Source organism: Vigna umbellata, unplaced genomic scaffold, assembly GCF_029865625.1.
Source record: "Vigna umbellata cultivar VRB3 unplaced genomic scaffold, Vumbellata_1.0 scaffold_562, whole genome shotgun sequence".
NCBI classification, from domain to species: Eukaryota; Viridiplantae; Streptophyta; class Magnoliopsida; order Fabales; family Fabaceae; genus Vigna; species Vigna umbellata.
Genome location: NW_028274436.1, coordinates 3,434 through 21,763, shown reverse-complemented (window position 1 = coordinate 21,763; position 18,330 = coordinate 3,434). Strand labels below are relative to the sequence as shown.

At 34.4% G+C, this 18,330-nt stretch overlaps 2 protein-coding genes across 3 annotated transcripts; one reads left to right on the top strand and one right to left on the bottom strand.

Annotated features, from left to right (window-relative positions):
- The first annotated feature begins 5,471 nt into the window (after positions 1–5,471).
- Positions 5,472–8,004, top strand: LOC148190653 (pentatricopeptide repeat-containing protein At5g46580, chloroplastic-like). 2 transcript variants are annotated; one of them, XM_088102695.1, is made up of 2 exons: positions 5,472–6,984; positions 7,147–8,004. In XM_088102695.1, exons 1-2 carry the CDS (start codon positions 5,527–5,529, stop codon positions 7,660–7,662), a joined length of 1,974 nt encoding a protein of 657 aa, XP_087958821.1. In that variant the 5' UTR covers positions 5,472–5,526; the 3' UTR covers positions 7,663–8,004. The 2 variants fall into 2 exon arrangements, with proteins under 2 accessions (XP_087958821.1, XP_087958820.1); XM_088102694.1 differs by having other exon boundaries at positions 5,474–8,004.
- Positions 8,005–8,746: 742 nt separating this feature from the next.
- Positions 8,747–13,775, bottom strand: LOC148190652 (protein phosphatase 2C 29-like). Its single transcript, XM_088102693.1, has 4 exons — positions 11,974–13,775; positions 11,654–11,767; positions 10,296–10,560; positions 8,747–9,441 (listed from the first exon to the last, which is right to left on the bottom strand). The coding sequence occupies exons 1-4, from the start codon at positions 13,543–13,545 to the stop codon at positions 9,317–9,319; spliced, it is 2,076 nt and encodes a 691-aa protein (XP_087958819.1). The 5' UTR covers positions 13,546–13,775; the 3' UTR covers positions 8,747–9,316.
- Positions 13,776–18,330: the final 4,555 nt, after the last annotated feature.

Sequence of the window (18,330 nt, the reverse complement as noted above, 5' to 3'; positions counted from 1 at the left end):
TTATAATAAAAAATCACTAGACTAGAACCTGATAAGGTTGAACGTAGGACTGAATCTTCCTGTCCAGGATATTTTTACTCACAAAAATATGAGTTAAACAAAATAAAGTAAATGCTTCAATATATTATAATTTATAAATTATAATCAAAAGTCATTGGAATCGATAAGGTTGAACGTAAGTCTGGACCTTCCTGGTATTGATCCGAAGTAGCGATGTCGGGACCGAGCGCGCGTCTGGTTCCTTGTGGCTTCATGGGGATGCCGCTTGGCCCCACGGTGGGCGTCAATTGTTTCGGTTAAATTGGTATGAGGGTCGATCGTCCTTCTTTGCTCTGCTCTCTTTTGATCATCCAATGCTCTCCGCAAACGTAATCCACTCCGATGGGTGGTTGACCTGCAGAAGACACTCTGAAGCTCAAGTCAGATATCTTTCATAAAGAGGTCTATATATTTTTATAATAGATTAAGATGTCTTTACCTGGCCATTAACCTTATATTTATAGGGCTTATGGCAATCAAGGTCATTAATTCATACTGATATGGTCAATAAGTGTATTAATTAGTCATTAATGACATCCATCTTACCTGGCTCACAATCATTAAATTACCGGTCGGTGTAGATGACCCTCTCCTAGGACAGTCGGCTACCCATGTATATTACAATAATGATTTAATATGTTTATTAGTTTCAAACTTTCAATCTCATAAATTCTAATGTTATAATAATATGTTGTATAAGAGAACAAATTTGGTGATAAAAAACACAACACACATGTGAAATTTATAGAATCTTGTCCACTACATAGTAATTACTAGAATAAATTATTACAAATTTGGGGAGATTACAATACCAAAATTTATACAATAATTTCAAAAATTAGTTGACTAAATAAATTATATTTATGAAAATAATTAATTTAATGTTAATATCTGGTATTATCCTGATAGAAAATTGCCAACAAAATCATATCTAACGTATGTTGATTTGTTTGCAATATGGCAAAAGCTGATCATTGTAATAAGCTAATTTTGTTCACACAACCTGAAGTTACAGAAGGTGGACAAAAAGAAATTTATAAAGAACGTGTCTGCACCTTTTTTGCTAGTGTAAATGAAATGCATAATTATGTTCATTCTTTACACAATCTTCTATGGATTGAAAGAAAGATCTTGCTATTGTCAAAAGTAAGAAATACTATACACATTCCAAATATAGATCTTAACATGGCTATGGTGCCAAAATTTCCTCAAAATCCAAATCAATTCACATCCCTTGTTAATTCATGATGGTACTAGTGTTCATTGTTGACAATTCTAAATACGTTAAAAACTTATTCAAGTTCAACAATGCTCAAATTGATGGGACAGTTTCAATAAAAGTAATATATCGTAAAATATATATTTTGGAGATTTATCTAAAATGTTTGAGTGTACCACCAAGTGTGGCATAAGGCAAATGTATATCCAAAACGTTTTTTTTTTAAATTTTCCTTGTAAGAATAAAGTGAAATATTTTACCAATCCAGAAACAAAATTGGCGGTTTCCTAAATTGTTAAATATATTTTTATCATATATAGTTATGACTTTTACAAAGTGGTAGAAGATGTATGTTTGTTTGACTTGGACTAAACTCCACATTCATCTTATTTTTTGTTGAAAACTTGGATAGTGAAAACAATATAATATCATTCTATTTTAGTTTTATTGTTTTCCTCAGTCACTCCAAACCCATTGTACTAAAGTGTTGTATAAACCCAAAGCCTTTACGCGTAGACTCTTGAAGGAAGACAAATTGTCGGAATGAGGATAATTACTTTATTGTTAAAAGATGTATTGGAATTAAGTTGGAATATGGGTGATAAGGTTAATAATTATGTGGTTGTAGTAGCTTTGTAAACACAAAGCACGAGATCTGTTGATGGATCCAATGCAAGTTTGTGATAATGTGAGCATTATTGGCAAGACACAAGAGTCAAACATGAAACATGAATAAGTCACTTTTAAGCTGCTAATGCATGCAGTGCCAAATCAAACTCGTCTCACTTAGCGGCTATTATCTGAACAGGAATACCATCCAAACTCACCTCGTGCTTCACGATCGTATCAACAGGATTCAGTTATTTCATGGTTTTCTAACCTTCGATTTCATCTTTGACGCAATTTAGGATGTCTGTTTCATTATTTGATTAATAATTTAATGATTTTTAGTTATGGACGTGGTATAGTGCATCCACGAGCAGCCGCCATAGACACTGTCGATATCATAATAAGTTTGCGATGTGGGAAGTGATAGGGTACGAAATTTCCTCTAACAAGAGCACCATAGACCTAATTCATATCATATTATTTTAAAGTATATAAGCATGATTTAACGTTTGTGGGATGGTTGAAAACGGTAATAAAGTCGATCTTCTTCTTCTTCACAAGTTGCTGAGAAATGAAAACTGAAAACATGGAATCCAGCCTTTGGAATTAAATACCATAATGTCGTGTTACACATGGCATCCCATTATCAGCTCCTTAACCTGATTTTGTGTCAAACTTGTTGTCAAAATTGTGTCAAACTTTTGTTGTCCAAATAACATTTTCCTTTTTTTTTTACCCAAAAGTAAAGAAAGGTTTACCTTTTAATATTACTCGGGCTTACCTCGTGTAGATAAGAAATTCAAATGAAAACGTGAGTGATAGGTAGCAACTAGTCAAACATTATTTTGAAACGGAGAATATCACGTAAGTATGAAAATATTAATTGTTTTACTTTTTCCGTATTTTAGGCATAATCAGAAAATTAATATAAGTGAGATATTGGGTAGATGAGACCTTTCTTTTTCCCTCATCTTTCTCATTGTACTTTCTTTTTCTTTTTTTTTATTGAGCATCTCTTTTTTTTTTTTTGTCTCTATTTTTGCACAATCAGATCGTATTAAAAATCACTTGGTATATAATTTGATATAGAGTAAATTTATTTTTTATCATTTAGATCTATCTTTGATGAATTTATTTTTCATATTAGTTAAAAATTGCGATTCTCTCTACTAATTCTCTTTTTTATTTATGTTTTTAGGGTTAGAATTATAGGTGACTGGATTTTGATAGTTTTAAGTTAAATTCATCTTTTACTTAGACTGTGAGTAAATGTTAAGAAAATTATCTTAGATGCATTACAGAAATAATAAATTTGTTATAACCATAAACTGTGTTAATTGTAGAATATTTTATTAAATTAAATTAAATTGAAGAGTTTTTGCTGAAGTGATTAACTTAAGGCATGTTTACATTAAAACTTTAGAATGTTAGGTTTGTTTGTCCATTGATATATTTCTTGGATTGAAAATTTGTTAATATTGAATTGTATTTTAACTTAAAATTGTTTGGTTTGAAATTATCAAAGCTTATTATACACTAGTAATTGCATATTATTTGTGTAATATATGTTCTTTTCCACTTTTAAAACTTCTTAAAATGTGTGCAACTGTTGTTTTGTTGGGAAATATTAGTAAAATTTTGTAAGCCAATAACTATTACGTTCTCAATATTTGATCAAGTTGGAGGATTTGTGATTTAAAACCAAGCATATTAGTTTTTATTGTTAAAAATTTCACACTGATTAGATAGATTTACATCATAAAAATGGTTGTAAAGCTCGTTTTACAAACTAATTTTGTAGGATTTAGATAACCTTAAATTCCATTTATTAAGATGATATCAAAGCTATATGAAACTTATATATATATATATATGTTGTTGAACCTATTCTGTCATGCGCTACATGAAAAAGATGTTAGGGATTTCAAATCGACTATAAATAAAATGAATATATATAAGTATGTGTAAAACTCACTTGTAGGATCAAATTAAACTTAAATTTACTTTTTAAAATTCAACCTCGTTTGATTCAAATAATAAAAATACATGTATTTACTGTGCATAAAAAATTTGAAATGCATACAAAACCAGGATAAAATAATTATGAAAAATGAAAAAAAACAAAGTTGTGCTAACTCGAGAACAATTAGGAAAAATTTTCACATATTTTTTATACATAACCATGCGCTTAAATGGATTTGTATGATTTCTAAATTATTATAACTACCAAAGAATATTATTTTTTATAAGTATTAACGTTTCAATAGTATGGAAATCACATTTTATAACAATTTCTTTATACTAGCTATAATCTATTCGCTATAATAATAAGTGATACGGTGGCGGAATTTAAATAAAATAACATTTTTTATACCATTTGTATTTATAATCAATATAGAAAAGTTCTAGTTAGACCCAGTATAAAAAGTAATTTCTTATGTTATTTTTTTTTGTAAACACATAAATAAAGGATTCTCAAAAAGTTCTTTCTCGTTTAAGGTTTCTTCTTAGAAACAGTACAATCAAATAGTTGATTTTACTCATTTCCTCACTGAACCTTTAGTTTTAGGTGATGTCACTGCGATTTTGAATTTAAAGTCGAAAATAATACATTTTAATTTTAATGTGTAGAATTAAAAGAAAAAGTTACCCAAATTTAAATGATTAAAAATATATTTAAGTGAAAAAAAAGTATAAAGTTCTACACTCATTTTTTTAAAAATAATTTATATATAATTATCAAATGAGTCTATTAAACTACGACCTTGAACAAGTTTGTTAAATATGAACTCTTTTAATTAGAAGGTTATCTGAATATGAATTAGTTAAGAATTTTCACGCTGTTGACCCATTACCTAACATTTGTGTAGCTTGTGAAAGCGCGGGAAAAGATGGACAAAGGTGAAGAAAGAAAATTACTTTTATTTATTGCCAATCATTACTCACATCCTCCCTTTTACCGAAACATCCTTTTATCTTTTTTTTTCATTTTATGTTTTAATCAGTTTTCCAGATTGTGCTAAATTTGTAAACTAATTTTCAAAAATATTTTTTTAAGTTAAATATGAATTTAATCCTTAAATGTAAAAATGAATTTTATTTCAAAATTTTGATATAATTTAGTCATTAAATATAACTTTTTAATCCATTTTTGTAAAAAAAATTAATATATTAAAAAGTATTTTAAATTAACATTTGAGTTTTATATTATTTATTAGGTTTCGGTTTAAATATCAATCTAAAACATAGTTTAATATATAAAAAAAATTACACGATTGAGTTAAAATTTTATATTAATTTATTTTTAAAATTTAGATACAAAATGCGTCAAAACTTAAGACAATAGTAAATTTTAATTTCACAATAAAGTTGAAGCTCGAACCTAAATTTTTTAACACATTTAAGAAAATACTTTTAGTAAGCTCATTGTAAGATAGGAAAACGGTATACGAAGCCCAGCCCAAATGGCAAACGCGGCCCAACCTATGTATCTCCAAGTCCAGTCCAAAGAAAGTTCATATGTGTGTGTGTTTTTTCGTAATTTGAAAGTCGAAATATCCTGAAATAAAAACAGAATTTGTAGTATTACCTCATATATTTTGGATTTAGATAAGGTTATGAAATAATATCTTGGGACTGGTTCTAGCCAACGAACTCCAATGGCTACTCCACTGTCTACCGTTGTGGATGTGTACTTCACAGACACCAAAAGAACAAGATTGAGCGTCACAAACCCTTGTAGGCAAAAAGGCATTAGAAAATGTTTCATACACTGCTCCACTTCAAATTCTACTCCAGAGGCTCCTCCCACACCAGCTTCAGACAGCAAGAAGAAGAGCACTTCCTTATCCGACCAACTCGCACCCCTTGCCAACAAAACCCTATCCACTGTCGCAGGAGACCAATCCTATGCCTTTTCTAAGGGAAAATCCACTTGGGTCAACCCCACCAAAGCAAAGCGCAATGTGTTGTCCTCTGAGAGACAGAAGCGCGCTACTTACTCGTACAGTCCACAGTTGAAAGATTTGAAACGCTTTGTTCAAAAACTGAATGAGTGTGGTTCGTCTGAAGATGAATTCTTGCCTTCTTTGGAGGATATTCCACGCCCTCTTACTAGAGAAAACGTGTTGTTGATACTCAACACCTTGAAGCCATGGCAAAAGACTCGTCTTTTTCTGAATTGGATCAAGACCCAGAATTTGCTTCCCATGGAAACCATCTTCTACAATGTCACAATGAAGTCTTTGAGATTTGGGAAACAGTTTGCGCTGATAGAAGAACTTGCACACCAGATGATCGACACTGGGGTTCCGCTGGATAACATCACTTACTCCACCATCATCTCGTGTGCCAAGAAGTGTAACCTCTTTCACAAGGCTGTGCAGTGGTTTGAGATGATGTACAAGACTGGTTTGATGCCTGATGAGGTAACTTACTCTGCTATTTTAGATGTTTATGCTAGGTTAGGCAAGGTTGAAGAGGTGATAAGTTTGTATGAGAGAGGTAGAGCGAGTGGGTGGAAGCCTGATCCCATCACATTCTCTGTGCTGGGGAAGATGTTTGGGGAGGCTGGGGACTATGATGGCATTAGATATGTGTTTCAGGAGATGGAGTCTGTTGGGGTGCAGCCTAATTTGGTTGTGTATAATACCTTGCTGGAGGCAATGGGAAAGGCTGGCAAGCCTGGGTTCGCAAGGGGCCTGTTTGAAGAAATGATTGAGTCAGGGGTTGTACCGAACGAGAAGACTCTGACGGCGGTTATTAAGATATATGGAAAGGCCAGGTGGTCTAGAGATGCTTTGGAGTTGTGGCAACGAATGAAGGAAAATGACTGGCCTATGGATTTTATCTTGTATAATACATTGCTGAACATGTGTGCAGATGTTGGACTGGTGGAGGAAGCTGAAACTTTGTTCAGGGACATGAAGCAGTCTGCACATTGCAAGCCAGACAGTTGGAGTTACACGGCAATGCTCAACATATACGGGAGTCAAGGAGATGTCGACAAGGCAATGAAATTGTTTGAAGAGATGTGCAAGTCGGGTGTTGAACTCAATGTGATGGGGTTTACTTGTTTGATTCAGTGCTTGGGAAGGGCTATGGAATTTGATGATTTGGTAAGAGTTTTTTATTCTTCAGTTGAGAGGGGCATTAAGCCAGATGATAGGCTATGTGGTTGCTTGCTATCTGTTGTGTCCCTTTCTCAGGGTAGCAAGGATGAGGAAAAAGTCCTTGCTTGTTTGCTGCAAGCTAACCCAAAATTGGTTGCCTTTATTCAGTTGATTGAAGATGAAAAAACTAGTTTTGAGACTGTCAAGGAAGAGTTCAAGGGTATAATGAACAGCGCAGTGGTTGAAGTAAGAAGACCCTTCTGTAACTGCTTGATTGACATATGTAGAAACAAAGATCTTCTAGAGAGAGCCCATGAGCTACTGTACTTGGGAACTTTGTATGGATTATACCCAAGTTTGCACCACAAAACTGATGAGGAATGGTGCTTGGACGTTAGATCATTATCAGTTGGTGCAGCACTAACAGCACTTGAAGAGTGGATGTGGACGCTCACCAAAATTGTTAAGCGGGAGGAGACACTACCAAAGTTATTCCTTGCCCAAACTGGTACTGGTGCTCATAAGTTTGCCCAAGGGCTCCATATTTCTTTTTCCTCTCATTTGAGGAAGCTAGCTGTGCCATTTAGGCAGAGTGAAGAAAAAGTTGGCTGTTTCAGTGCAACTAGAGAGGATTTAATCTCTTGGGTGCAATCGAACTCCACGGCAGCTGCTACAGCTACATAGATGATGGTAGCTCAAGTGACATTCATGTTGCACGGTATGGCTAAAACATAATACAATGATACTTTCAGGTCTACTTATCATCACTTGAAAGGCCAAGATATGAAGTCTTGAAGGCAGAGATGGGATGTATAATCTTCCGCTCATTTCTTACAATGTAAACACATCCTGAAATTTACTATTCTTTTTTTGTTTCCCTTCATTTTATATAACCCACCTTCAAGTCTGGGGAAGAGGCTGGATAGATGCTACCATGAATCTGTCATTATGAAAATTGTTTACAGTCCTGTCTCCCATGCTAAATGCCACTCATTACAATAAAATGCTGGAAATTCTAACAAGGCATATTCGAAGTTTAGATAATCTGTAGTGACATTTTCGTTGTATTAGATTTTATTCATTACAATTATTTAGTTTATTTAAAAAAAAAAATGCTATAAATTCATCTTTAAAAGTTATGGATGGATGAGATGTATTCACTTGACTATCTCATGTCAAATCCTGTTAGACTAAAATTGTCCTGATCCGAAGGTCAAGGAGTCTCTTAAGAAAAATAGAGGAATACTTCGTGCTTAATTCTTTACTAAAGACTCCTACAACAACTTTATAAAAATTGGACACGGCACTTTATAAATATTACTAACGTTTGTTGACTCCTCTATATCTTTCTTAACCAATATATGCTTCACACTCATTGAACTTTTTGGTCTGGAGAGAAATAGTTGCTGAATTTCGTACACTGCTATCATCCTCCCCCACGGTGAACAGAAAAAATAAATGCATCAACTGAGAATTTACTTCTTTCACTCTTTCAATTAGATATTTTAATATAATATTTCTTTTTCTTGTATATGTATGTATGTATATACTTCACTAATTTGCTTCAACTTACCCAAAAATTTCACTCAAGTTATTTCTTATCTTTATTGATGTTAGAATTCGTCATGTTTGCTTCCGAAAGAACCTTTTTGTACACAGATGCTGAAATACCGGACGAGTAATCCTTGAAACAACCGAATTTTTCGCCTTTAATTTACGAATGGCCATTTCCATTCTGCATTGTTTAATGCATTGCATTAGCCCCTAATTGAGAATAATCATTTTAATTGGCAACGGTGGAAATCCACTCTCCGTTACAGATCGTCATTTCTGACTAAGGACTGACTGGTCGAGTTCAATCAATACAATTGTATCCCCACCCATATATACCCATTTTCTTGGCTATCAGAAAGAAAAGAAGAATGAAAACTATTGGAAAGTGTCTTGGCTATCAAAATTTCTATAATTTATCATCTATACAGCTGCAAAAAAACGGGGGAGAGAGAATCGAGCTGCCAATGGAAAAAGAAGCAGCGGCTTCGCTTCTTTTTTTTAACTCATCAACAGAATTCACAAGGTCCATCTGCAATGCCTGTTCTTAGCTCATACCATTGCATTTAGCTTTCCTTAATTTTGGACAGAGCTATAGCGGTAGCTTTTTGCCAGTTAAATCTGAGATTCCTCAGTTGATAATTTTTAATGTCGCAAGATCGCGAAAAACACACCCAGACCAATGACAAATGGACCTGCTTTGAAACTTCAGCACTGGCTTCATGACACACACAGGTGTAAAAATGTCATCACATGTATAAGCCAACAAGTTGAAGGTCTCATTGTCTCACGGATATTTTCCTGACGATTTCCAGATTCTCCCTTCAAGTGAAATTACCATGACAGTAACATCATCGTGATACTTCCTCCGATCTCCTTGTGGTATATCAAGCAATTCATGAAAATCCATTCCTGCCACAAATCAATCCAAAATAACCTATAAATGGGGATTGTGTAGGCATAAGAATTGGCAAGTCAAAAGTTTCTACTAGAAATGAACATATTCCTTGCATCAATTATTTTCTTGTTTTAGCCATATTTATTGCATAATCTCCAACCCGGGCAGGTTGAAAAAAGAAAAAGACCCACCAGCATTAAACGTATTTCAAAATAAGTTTTACCCAAATTACAAGAAGGGTATTCACTAAAATAGCAGATAAACACGACAAGCGTCCTGAATTTAGAAGGCTATTCACTAAAATAATGCTTTCTGAAATTGGCTATATCAAACTCAGATTGCGCAAATAATTTAGGAGTCCACAGAAGTGATGGGTTTTAATGAAAGTCAAATATAAGACTATCAAAGAAACTGCCACCTTTCTAAAGAAGGACAATTACGAAGTAGGTGTTGTGCAAAACTACGAACTTTTAAAGCAGAAGAGTAGGCGTTCTAAGAAAGGAAAATATAAACAATCTCGCACTAAGACAACACATTTCTCTGAGGAACATAACATTTTAACAGAAAAGATTGAGAACAAGAGGTAATAAATAATAATTAATTAACTCCAACACCAAATTTTTGTCGGGGTTCAGATCCTTCAAACTGTACACTCTGCAAGGCATGGTGTTTTACTTCTTAAAATTTGTCATCGTCATCGTCATTAAAATTTAGCATGACCATACAAGACATGGCAAAAAAAGCTTTTAATTTACACATAAAAAAATAATTACTAATTAATACTCCACATTTGTGTCACTCGGCAAATTGCACATTTAACATGTTGAGCAAGACTGCAAAACAAGAAAGAGTCAGAAGATTCATTTACCAGCTTTCTTAGCTGCACGGAGAAGCACCTCTTCTATTAAATGTTGGGCTGGATCTCCTTCAGGAAATTTTTCCATGAAGCTCTCAACATGAGAAACCACTTCTTCATTGTTTAGATATTGATATAAACCATCAGATGAAAGGATCAGGAACTGATCTCTCTGGCATAATCTGTGGTGACGTAGTGAAGGAGAGCATGAAATATACGGAGCAGTGCCAATATATTCATTTCGAAACATCTCTAGTACCGCATCATTTAACTTCGGCTATGGAAAAAATCAATTCAGACAGTCATGTCAGAATACATTTATATTAAATTGAGAAGAATGTAGCAACCCTAAATAAGAAAAACAAGACGACTTATAATTTATCACGTAGATGTGCATCAACATGAGCAGCAGTATCACGAGCACAACAAATGTGGGTTTCATTACAACAAAAATGGGCTTCGTTACTTGGAAAACCAACGTGGTCTAATGTTGGTACCAACATTGTTCATCAGATGCTTTAGTACAATATTGAATTAGCAGTGTCAGCATGGTCTACCAACAATTGGCTTTATTCTTTGGCGGCTTATCATTCTATCAAATAGGAGTATATTGCGAGACTTAGGTCTATGCGTGTGTTGGGTATAATTAATGTAACCTCTTTGGCTTAGAGAGAAAAGGAAAGCGATCAATTCTCCTATGGCAACAATTCAACGCACCATATATTGTTGGACACTACAATTTACATCATAAAGTATCACAAACTTACATAATTTTTTTAAAGAAAACAATGAAAACAAAATTCTCAATTATTAACATGACAAGTTTTAATTTTGCCGTCTCATATTGAGATACACTTCTATTCTACAAAATAACTAATATAGTGGAAATTTTTGGCATTCCAAAAATCTATAATTAAAATACAAAAAGATCATGACCAATGAGATGCGAGTGCTAGTAAATAGAGTTAAAAGCACACATCAGAGAATCTATGGATACAAATATGCTCATGACTTCAAGCATCTATTTAGAGACTCGTTTATCTGTGCATATGCACTACTAACAAAGCTTACGTTCGTATAAGTGAAAGCATAACAGGTGAGGAGAGTTAATTTTGACAATATGGAGAACCATAAGATATTCTTAAGCACGCAAACACACTCGTTGACTAAACAAAGGATTATCTACTAAGGTAGATGAATAATAAATATTCGTCTGTTTTAAAAAAATAACAGAGTAAATCATCCCCCCGTCCATGATGCACGAACTATAAAAAAACAGCATTTATTATTTTCCTCCCGATGGAAGTAGAAAATGGTCCAGAAGCACACATAAAACATTGTATTAATAAAACAAAGCATTTTCAAGACACCTGTTTCAAAAATCCAGCCCCAAATGCTCTGGTGACCTTCAGGCGACCTTTGACTCTGTCATTGACTATACATTGGGTATCATCAGGATGCTCGTTTTTAATCCTAATGATTTCCTGCAAAACAACAAGCACCACTTTTCAGCCAACTCTTAAGCATATCACAAAATGACTAAAGAAAAGGGGGGGAAATATCAATAAATGCAACCATTAACAAAAGAATACCTTCTAGTATGTTCAACTACAACAAGAACAAAAAAATCAAAACTTCGTGAACATACAATAACTACTTAATACTGCATGTTACCAAATCTAGAACTTACTTCTTCAATGCTGGTGCTGTGGTCAGTAGAGAGTTGCAACGCCGCCAACCTCATTTGTTGAGCATTTTCACTTTGACCTAAACACAATGACTCCTCAACTATGCACTCAGCACCGGACACAACACCTCCCTTGCTTCCCGATTCAACAGTAGAATCGACATCCTTTGGTTCATAGTGTGCAACAATAGCCCTACTATCCCCAACATTCATCACATACACATCCTCATCCCTCATCAACACAACCAACAAACACGAACCCATTAAAGCAAGCTCCGGATTCGTATCCAGAAGCTTATCCGTCATATCCAAATACGCAACCTCCGAGACTTGAAGTGCCCGAGACAACGCACTCAAAACAAGTCCATGATCCACAGGACCCACCTTCCGCTTCCTCCCAGACGGCTTCTCCTTTTCCTTCTCCTCATTACCCAAATTCCACCCCCTCCTTTCACCCTCCTTCTGCTTCGATAACCCCTGCTTCAACTTCGACAGCAACAACCACCTCCTACTCACAGCAGACCCCGCATTGGCGTTGTTAACGCTCAACGCATCGTCCACGGAAAACGCAAACCTATCCGAACCAGAAAGGTCGAGTCCGTCCTCAGCGAGAAGCTCCCACAGTTTACGCCGTTTACTCTGCGTTCCTTCCACCACGGGATTACTCTCTTGCGGCAACGGTTGTTCGTCTTCCAGCTCCCAGAACAAGCCTTGTAGCTCGCTGTGAACGGCACGGTAGAGGTGCCCCATCAGAAACTCCGGCGCGTCTGGGCCATTGAAACCGTCGTAAATCCCAACATACAACCACCCTTGCTCCTCCGACACCACCACATGGACGCGATCCTCCCCAGCCTTTCCCAACGCCCACTGCACATTGCCCTCACCGCCCCTCGCCTCCGCCGCCGCCGCCTCCTTCTTCTCCGGCACCGGCACCACCCACGGCCTCTTCATCTCCGTGGCGTTCCGATTGAACGCCTTCCGGAATCCCGAAATCACCTTCTTCTTCCTGCTCTTCTTTCCGTAGAGCCCGCTGAGCGGCGCAGAGAAGGGAACGTCACCGCCGCCGCCGCCTTCGGCGGCGGGTAGAGGACCGGAGACGGCGTTGGCTTCGATTGGACCGGAGAGGAAGAAGCCGCTGACCTGGAAGGGCTCGCCGCCTCGGGGAACGGGCTGGAGCGGGAGCGCGGTAAACGAAGCCGTGCTTTCGAAGCCATTGACGATATTGCCCTTGGTGGTAGCTCCGACGCAATCGAGGGTGTCTTCGTCAAAGTGAATGACCGTAGTGGGGAGAGAGCTGTTGGCGCTGACGGAGGCCCCGGAAATGGCTTTGAAGCCGGTTTCATGGGATTCGGGTCGGGTTCGAGGCTCATGAGTGGGAGAGAAGCGGAGGGAGGTGGAGGGGCTGAGGAAGCGATCGGAGTGAGTAGGTGAGAGGAAGCGAGCGGAGGATCTGACGTAACAGAAGGAGTGCCCTAGGGTTTCGTCCAATGGGTCCGTGGCCTTGAATAGGACATGGTGGTCGGCCGGTTGGTTCCTCCCGTAGCACCAACAGAGGGTTGAAACTCCACTTCCCATCACATTTCCCTTCTCATTCACCTCTACTCTTTCTTCTTTCCCCACCCACCAATCCAACTCCAACAAATCAATCAATAATTAAATAAACAACAATAACCAAACGAGGAAGCTCAGTGAGGAAGAGCCCAGAGGGAAGAAACACCAAAATTTAAAGAAGATATTATTATTATAATAATATTTTATGTTTTTGGGTTAAGATTTCATTTCGAAATGGGAGGAGAGACAGCAGCCCTTTTATATGAGTAGAAAAATGGAAGATCTTTTGTCCTTTCTGCGCCTTTTTCAAATGTTTTTTCTTCTGTTTGCGTGTCAAGTTGTTGCCTTCGGTCTCATGTGAGTTGACGGTTAAGCTCATAAACATAGCTGTGTATCATCAATTACACTTCTTACGGTTATCTCATTTTTTATTTTTTTAATCTAAAATATCTCTCTTTCGTCTCTACACTCCCAATTTCTTTTTCTTCTTTTTAAGTCGTTTCAGATTACTCAATTAATTTATGTCTCTCAAACAGCGTTAAACACTTCAAACGGAACATTCAGGCACTACAAAAATACCAGTCAAACATTTTATCAGGAAACGGTAGACGATGGTGGATGAAGGGTTTGCGTGTTGCCCTTAATATATTAGTTTTAGGGTTTTGGTGGGAATTTTTTCTTTCACAAAAGTGGGATTGGCTTCAACTTTCAAGGCAACTTTCAAATCAGATCAAGGCCTCTTTTTAAACCAAACCACTTCCTTCCCGTTTCGTTAACCAAACACTTCTAATAGGCCAATATTATGTCCTCATGCAAGCTTTTTATCAGTCTTTTAATACATTATAAAAATTAAATGAAAATAATTAATATTTCTGATCTTATAAGAGAATCGGTTAACAAAAGAACCAACCATTTTAGTAATAATAATGGAACCGGTGAGATTTTAATTGAATAATCTGACACATGCTCCTTCTCAAAACTGAACTATTGTTCTAATTCTTGTGGCTCAAACCATGTGCCCATCTTTCTTAATTACATTTCTTTAATTTACTTTGTAAGAAATATTACAATCGGACCAAATAAAAAACATATATTTTTAATCCCATGTCTTGTTAGTCTTATTTTTAAATTAAATTTCATGTTTGGCAAACATCATCCCTGTATTTTAATTATTAAAAACAGCACCGGTTATCAAAACAAGACGTTGATTTCAATTCTAAAATAATCGCAATAATTTCATAAAATATTATTGTACATAGAGTTTACCCCAATGTGGGCATTGTATAAGACTGAAGGAACCGAGAAGCACGAGTTCCAGAAACAGTTTTGTGAGATATCTGCATCACAGAGTCGTTAAGGAAAATAATTATTGGTTTTTTTAGTGTGATACGAAAAAAATAAACAGCAAAATAAAGTTAATTAAAAAGAAACAATCTATAATTTGACTTCAAAAATGTCCCAATCCTTATGGGGTTGATTAAAAAAGTGTAAATACGTGTGTTTATACATCACTTTCATGCTGCAACGACAAATTTCTGATGCCGTATCGATCATGCAACATTTACAAAGAAAATATATAGACATATGTGATGAAGTCATTGTATTAGCTATTGAATTTTTAAACATGTCAAAGGTAGACCGAACACTGTTATGACTATTTCTCCCTTCTCAATACTGCATTCCGTTATATATAAAACAATTTATTCTCGTCATTTAACGTGTTGAATTTAAAATAATTTGACTAATTTCATATTTTAATGTTTTTAAATCATTGTTTTCAGACCTTATTCATAGTTCTATTCAAACCTTGTTATTAGTATTTCTTTTTTTTCGATTTATTATTATTATTATTATTATTATTATTATTATTATTATTATTATACGTTGCGTGGTTAATGACTTCAACTTGGGAATTAATCACGTTTTGAAGTTGGCGTGGATGAATTAATACACTAAGATGCAACATGCAAATTGATTTACGAAGAAATGTACGTTGACTCGGTTATGAAGTTGTTTGTAGATTATTTTTTTATAAATAGTTGTAGGCACCAAAAGGCTTACTCTTGTTTTAAGCATTTGTCGTTATTTTCTGTAAAAGGGATTATAGAATAGAAAATAAATTAAACGATGAGCATGGCAAGAAGATTCAAAATTGAAATGTTGCATTGCAAGGGTTTATATAATCCACACGAGAGGTTGACCAAACTGAATAATTGAATCACCAAATTATTAATTCAACAGGTACTACTAGAATTGGTAAACTTAATCGAAGAAATTGGTGAAGAAAAACTTTCTTTTTTAAGTTGAGGTTGGTAACGGTGAAGCGTGTTGTTTTATATGCGCGTAAGGTAGTATTTTTTTTATTGGATATTCAAATACTGGAATCGTGAATTAAACTACCCAAGTCGTATGGTTGGTAAATATTTGAATTACTTGAACACGTTAAGATTCAATCTATGTCTGTAAAGTTAAAAATACTTTTTAATTAGGAAGAGGCTGACTTTCATGTTATTTAACATTAAAACGTATTAGAGCGTATTAAATGTTAATTTTGAACATCTTTATTGTTGAAAAGATTCATGATAGATCCAGATTTTTCAACTTGAGAAAATTTTCTTATGCAATACAACAAGAAACGGCTAACCTGTGTTAAATATACATATAATTTTAGATTTTTAACTTTTAAGGCAAAAATTAGGATTTGTATTTGTACAGACCTTATTATATTTTTATCACCAAATTTTAAAAATAAATTAATATAATCATTTTAATTTAATTATGTCCTTCCTTTTATATATCAAAGTTTCTTATTTAATATTAAAACGGGATAATATTAAACTATGTAAATAACTCAAATAAAATGGTGTAAAGATCTCATATACTAACATAAAATACATTTGATATGTCAAAAAAACTTAATGTAACTGAATTTAAAAAATTATATTTTTTTAAGTTTGGGAACTAAAATGTATCAACTAGGGATGTCAATTTTACCCCGGATACGCGTATCTGCGTGTAAAATCCACGGCGGGTAGTTAAATTTAATTAAAAATAAAATAAAATTATATTTTATTAGGTTAAATTTAATTTATATTTAATTTAATTTATATTATATTATATATTTTTTTTGTAATTTTATTTAAATTTTATTTTAAAAATGTATTAAAATATTTTTTTTGCGGGTATCCGCGGGTATTTTTTAATCGGGCACCCGCGCGGGTAGCTTGTACAATTTTATCCGGCGGGTCGGGTTGCGGGTAGGCAATACTCGTGCCCGACCCGCCCCGTTGTCATCCCTAGTATCAATTTCCTAACCGAGACAAATTTTAATTTTTTTATTAAAGTACAACAACTAAAAACATATTTAACCCAAATTGAAAAAAAAAAACCACATTTTTAAATAGAGTTTATTTCAAACATAATTTAAATGAAAATAAAAAATGTAAGAACTTAGAAAATAAAATATTGGAGTTAATAGATGTTTTAAAATAATGAGACCGAGTATGATAAAATTAAAATAATTTGATAATATAAATAAAAAATTTTAAACTCGTTTCATTATCTAAAACACTCATCTTCTCACTAAAAACTCTTTCTCTTTAGTTCTCTACCTTTTTTCTATGAGTTATAACTCCTGAGTCATCTCTTGGATAATTAAAAGGTACCTAAACGACCATGACAACGAGATCCACGTTTCTATCCGATCAGTTTCTTCAATATAGCAGATAAGTTTTGACTCATTTTTTTTTTTCGTTCTTAATTATGATCATGCTTAATGATCTCTTGTCGCATGTGAGTTGTAATATCTTTTCCTAGTTTCTTGTTGATCAGAGGTTCTAAAGACTTTCTTTGATCTTTATTCGGTGTTTTGTATGTGTTGCTAGAATTCCTTGAGCTCTAAGCAAGGGTTCGACGTTTATAAAACTATGTTGCTTCAGTGCAAGGTAAAGGAAGCTAGTGTTTGTTTTTAAATTGAATTATAATGTATGAAATTGGAATTGTGAGTATGTATGTTGTTGCATATATGGTTGGTTGACTATCTATGAAATGCCTATTTTGATGTTAACTGTGTTTGATTGAAAATAATGAATGAATGAAGCTTGATTTCCCGTATGATTTTGTGTGAACTGGAGAGATTGTGTGAAAGTAATTGGTATGATGACAATGGTGTGAATCTTGGTTATAATGCAAAAAAGAAAAGGCATAAGTACACTTATAAGTCCATTGGTAGTCTAAATTAGAGGTCTAAGAGGTGATGTTCTGAAATCTTAGTCTAAAGTTATAAATTGTGGTTTATGACAGTTTATATGGTCCTTAGTAACTTATTTATAATGAGAATCAATTGATATGTAGTGTAAGATGGAATTATAGTCATTATAGTGTCTTTGCAATGTTGTTTCAAAGGTAGTTTAAATGTTTTGATAAGTGAAAATCTAAAGGAAACAAGTCTTATGTAAAACTGAATGTTTAGAGTTGTCTTTAGGTGATTTAAAATTGTTTTGAACTTTAAGAATGGTAGGAATATGATGCAAGAGTGTTTGGTGGTTGATAGTGGAGTTTAGTTTAGTTAAGAGTTAGTTTTAAGGGTTTTGACTAGTGAAATTTCAAATTAGAGGGTCTAGGGTATAAAGGATGGTTTGAGGTTTGTCCTAAAGTCATTTATGACTTGTTTCTACCTTTGGTTGATTGAAATTGGTGTTAGAAGGAGTAGAAATGAATTTGGGTAGTTTAGGAAAGTTGATTCAGTTTGAAGAGGTAATTTTAAGTTAGAGTGGTGTTTTATGAGGTTTCTTAGTGTCAAGAGGGTCT

Excerpts from the sequence above, each read along its gene's own strand:
- LOC148190653 (XM_088102694.1), top strand. The coding sequence starts at position 5,527 with ATGGCTACTCCACTGTCTACCGTTGTGGATGTGTACTTCACAGACACC.
- LOC148190652 (XM_088102693.1), bottom strand. The coding sequence starts at position 13,545 with ATGGGAAGTGGAGTTTCAACCCTCTGTTGGTGCTACGGGAGGAACCAA. Across the intron at positions 11,768-11,973 it reads ACAGCACCAGCATTGAAGAA|GAAATCATTAGGATTAAAAA; the intron begins GTAAGTTCTAGA and ends GTTGTTTTGCAG. Across the intron at positions 10,561-11,653 it reads GGGCTGGATTTTTGAAACAG|CCGAAGTTAAATGATGCGGT; the intron begins GTGTCTTGAAAA and ends TTTTTTCCATAG.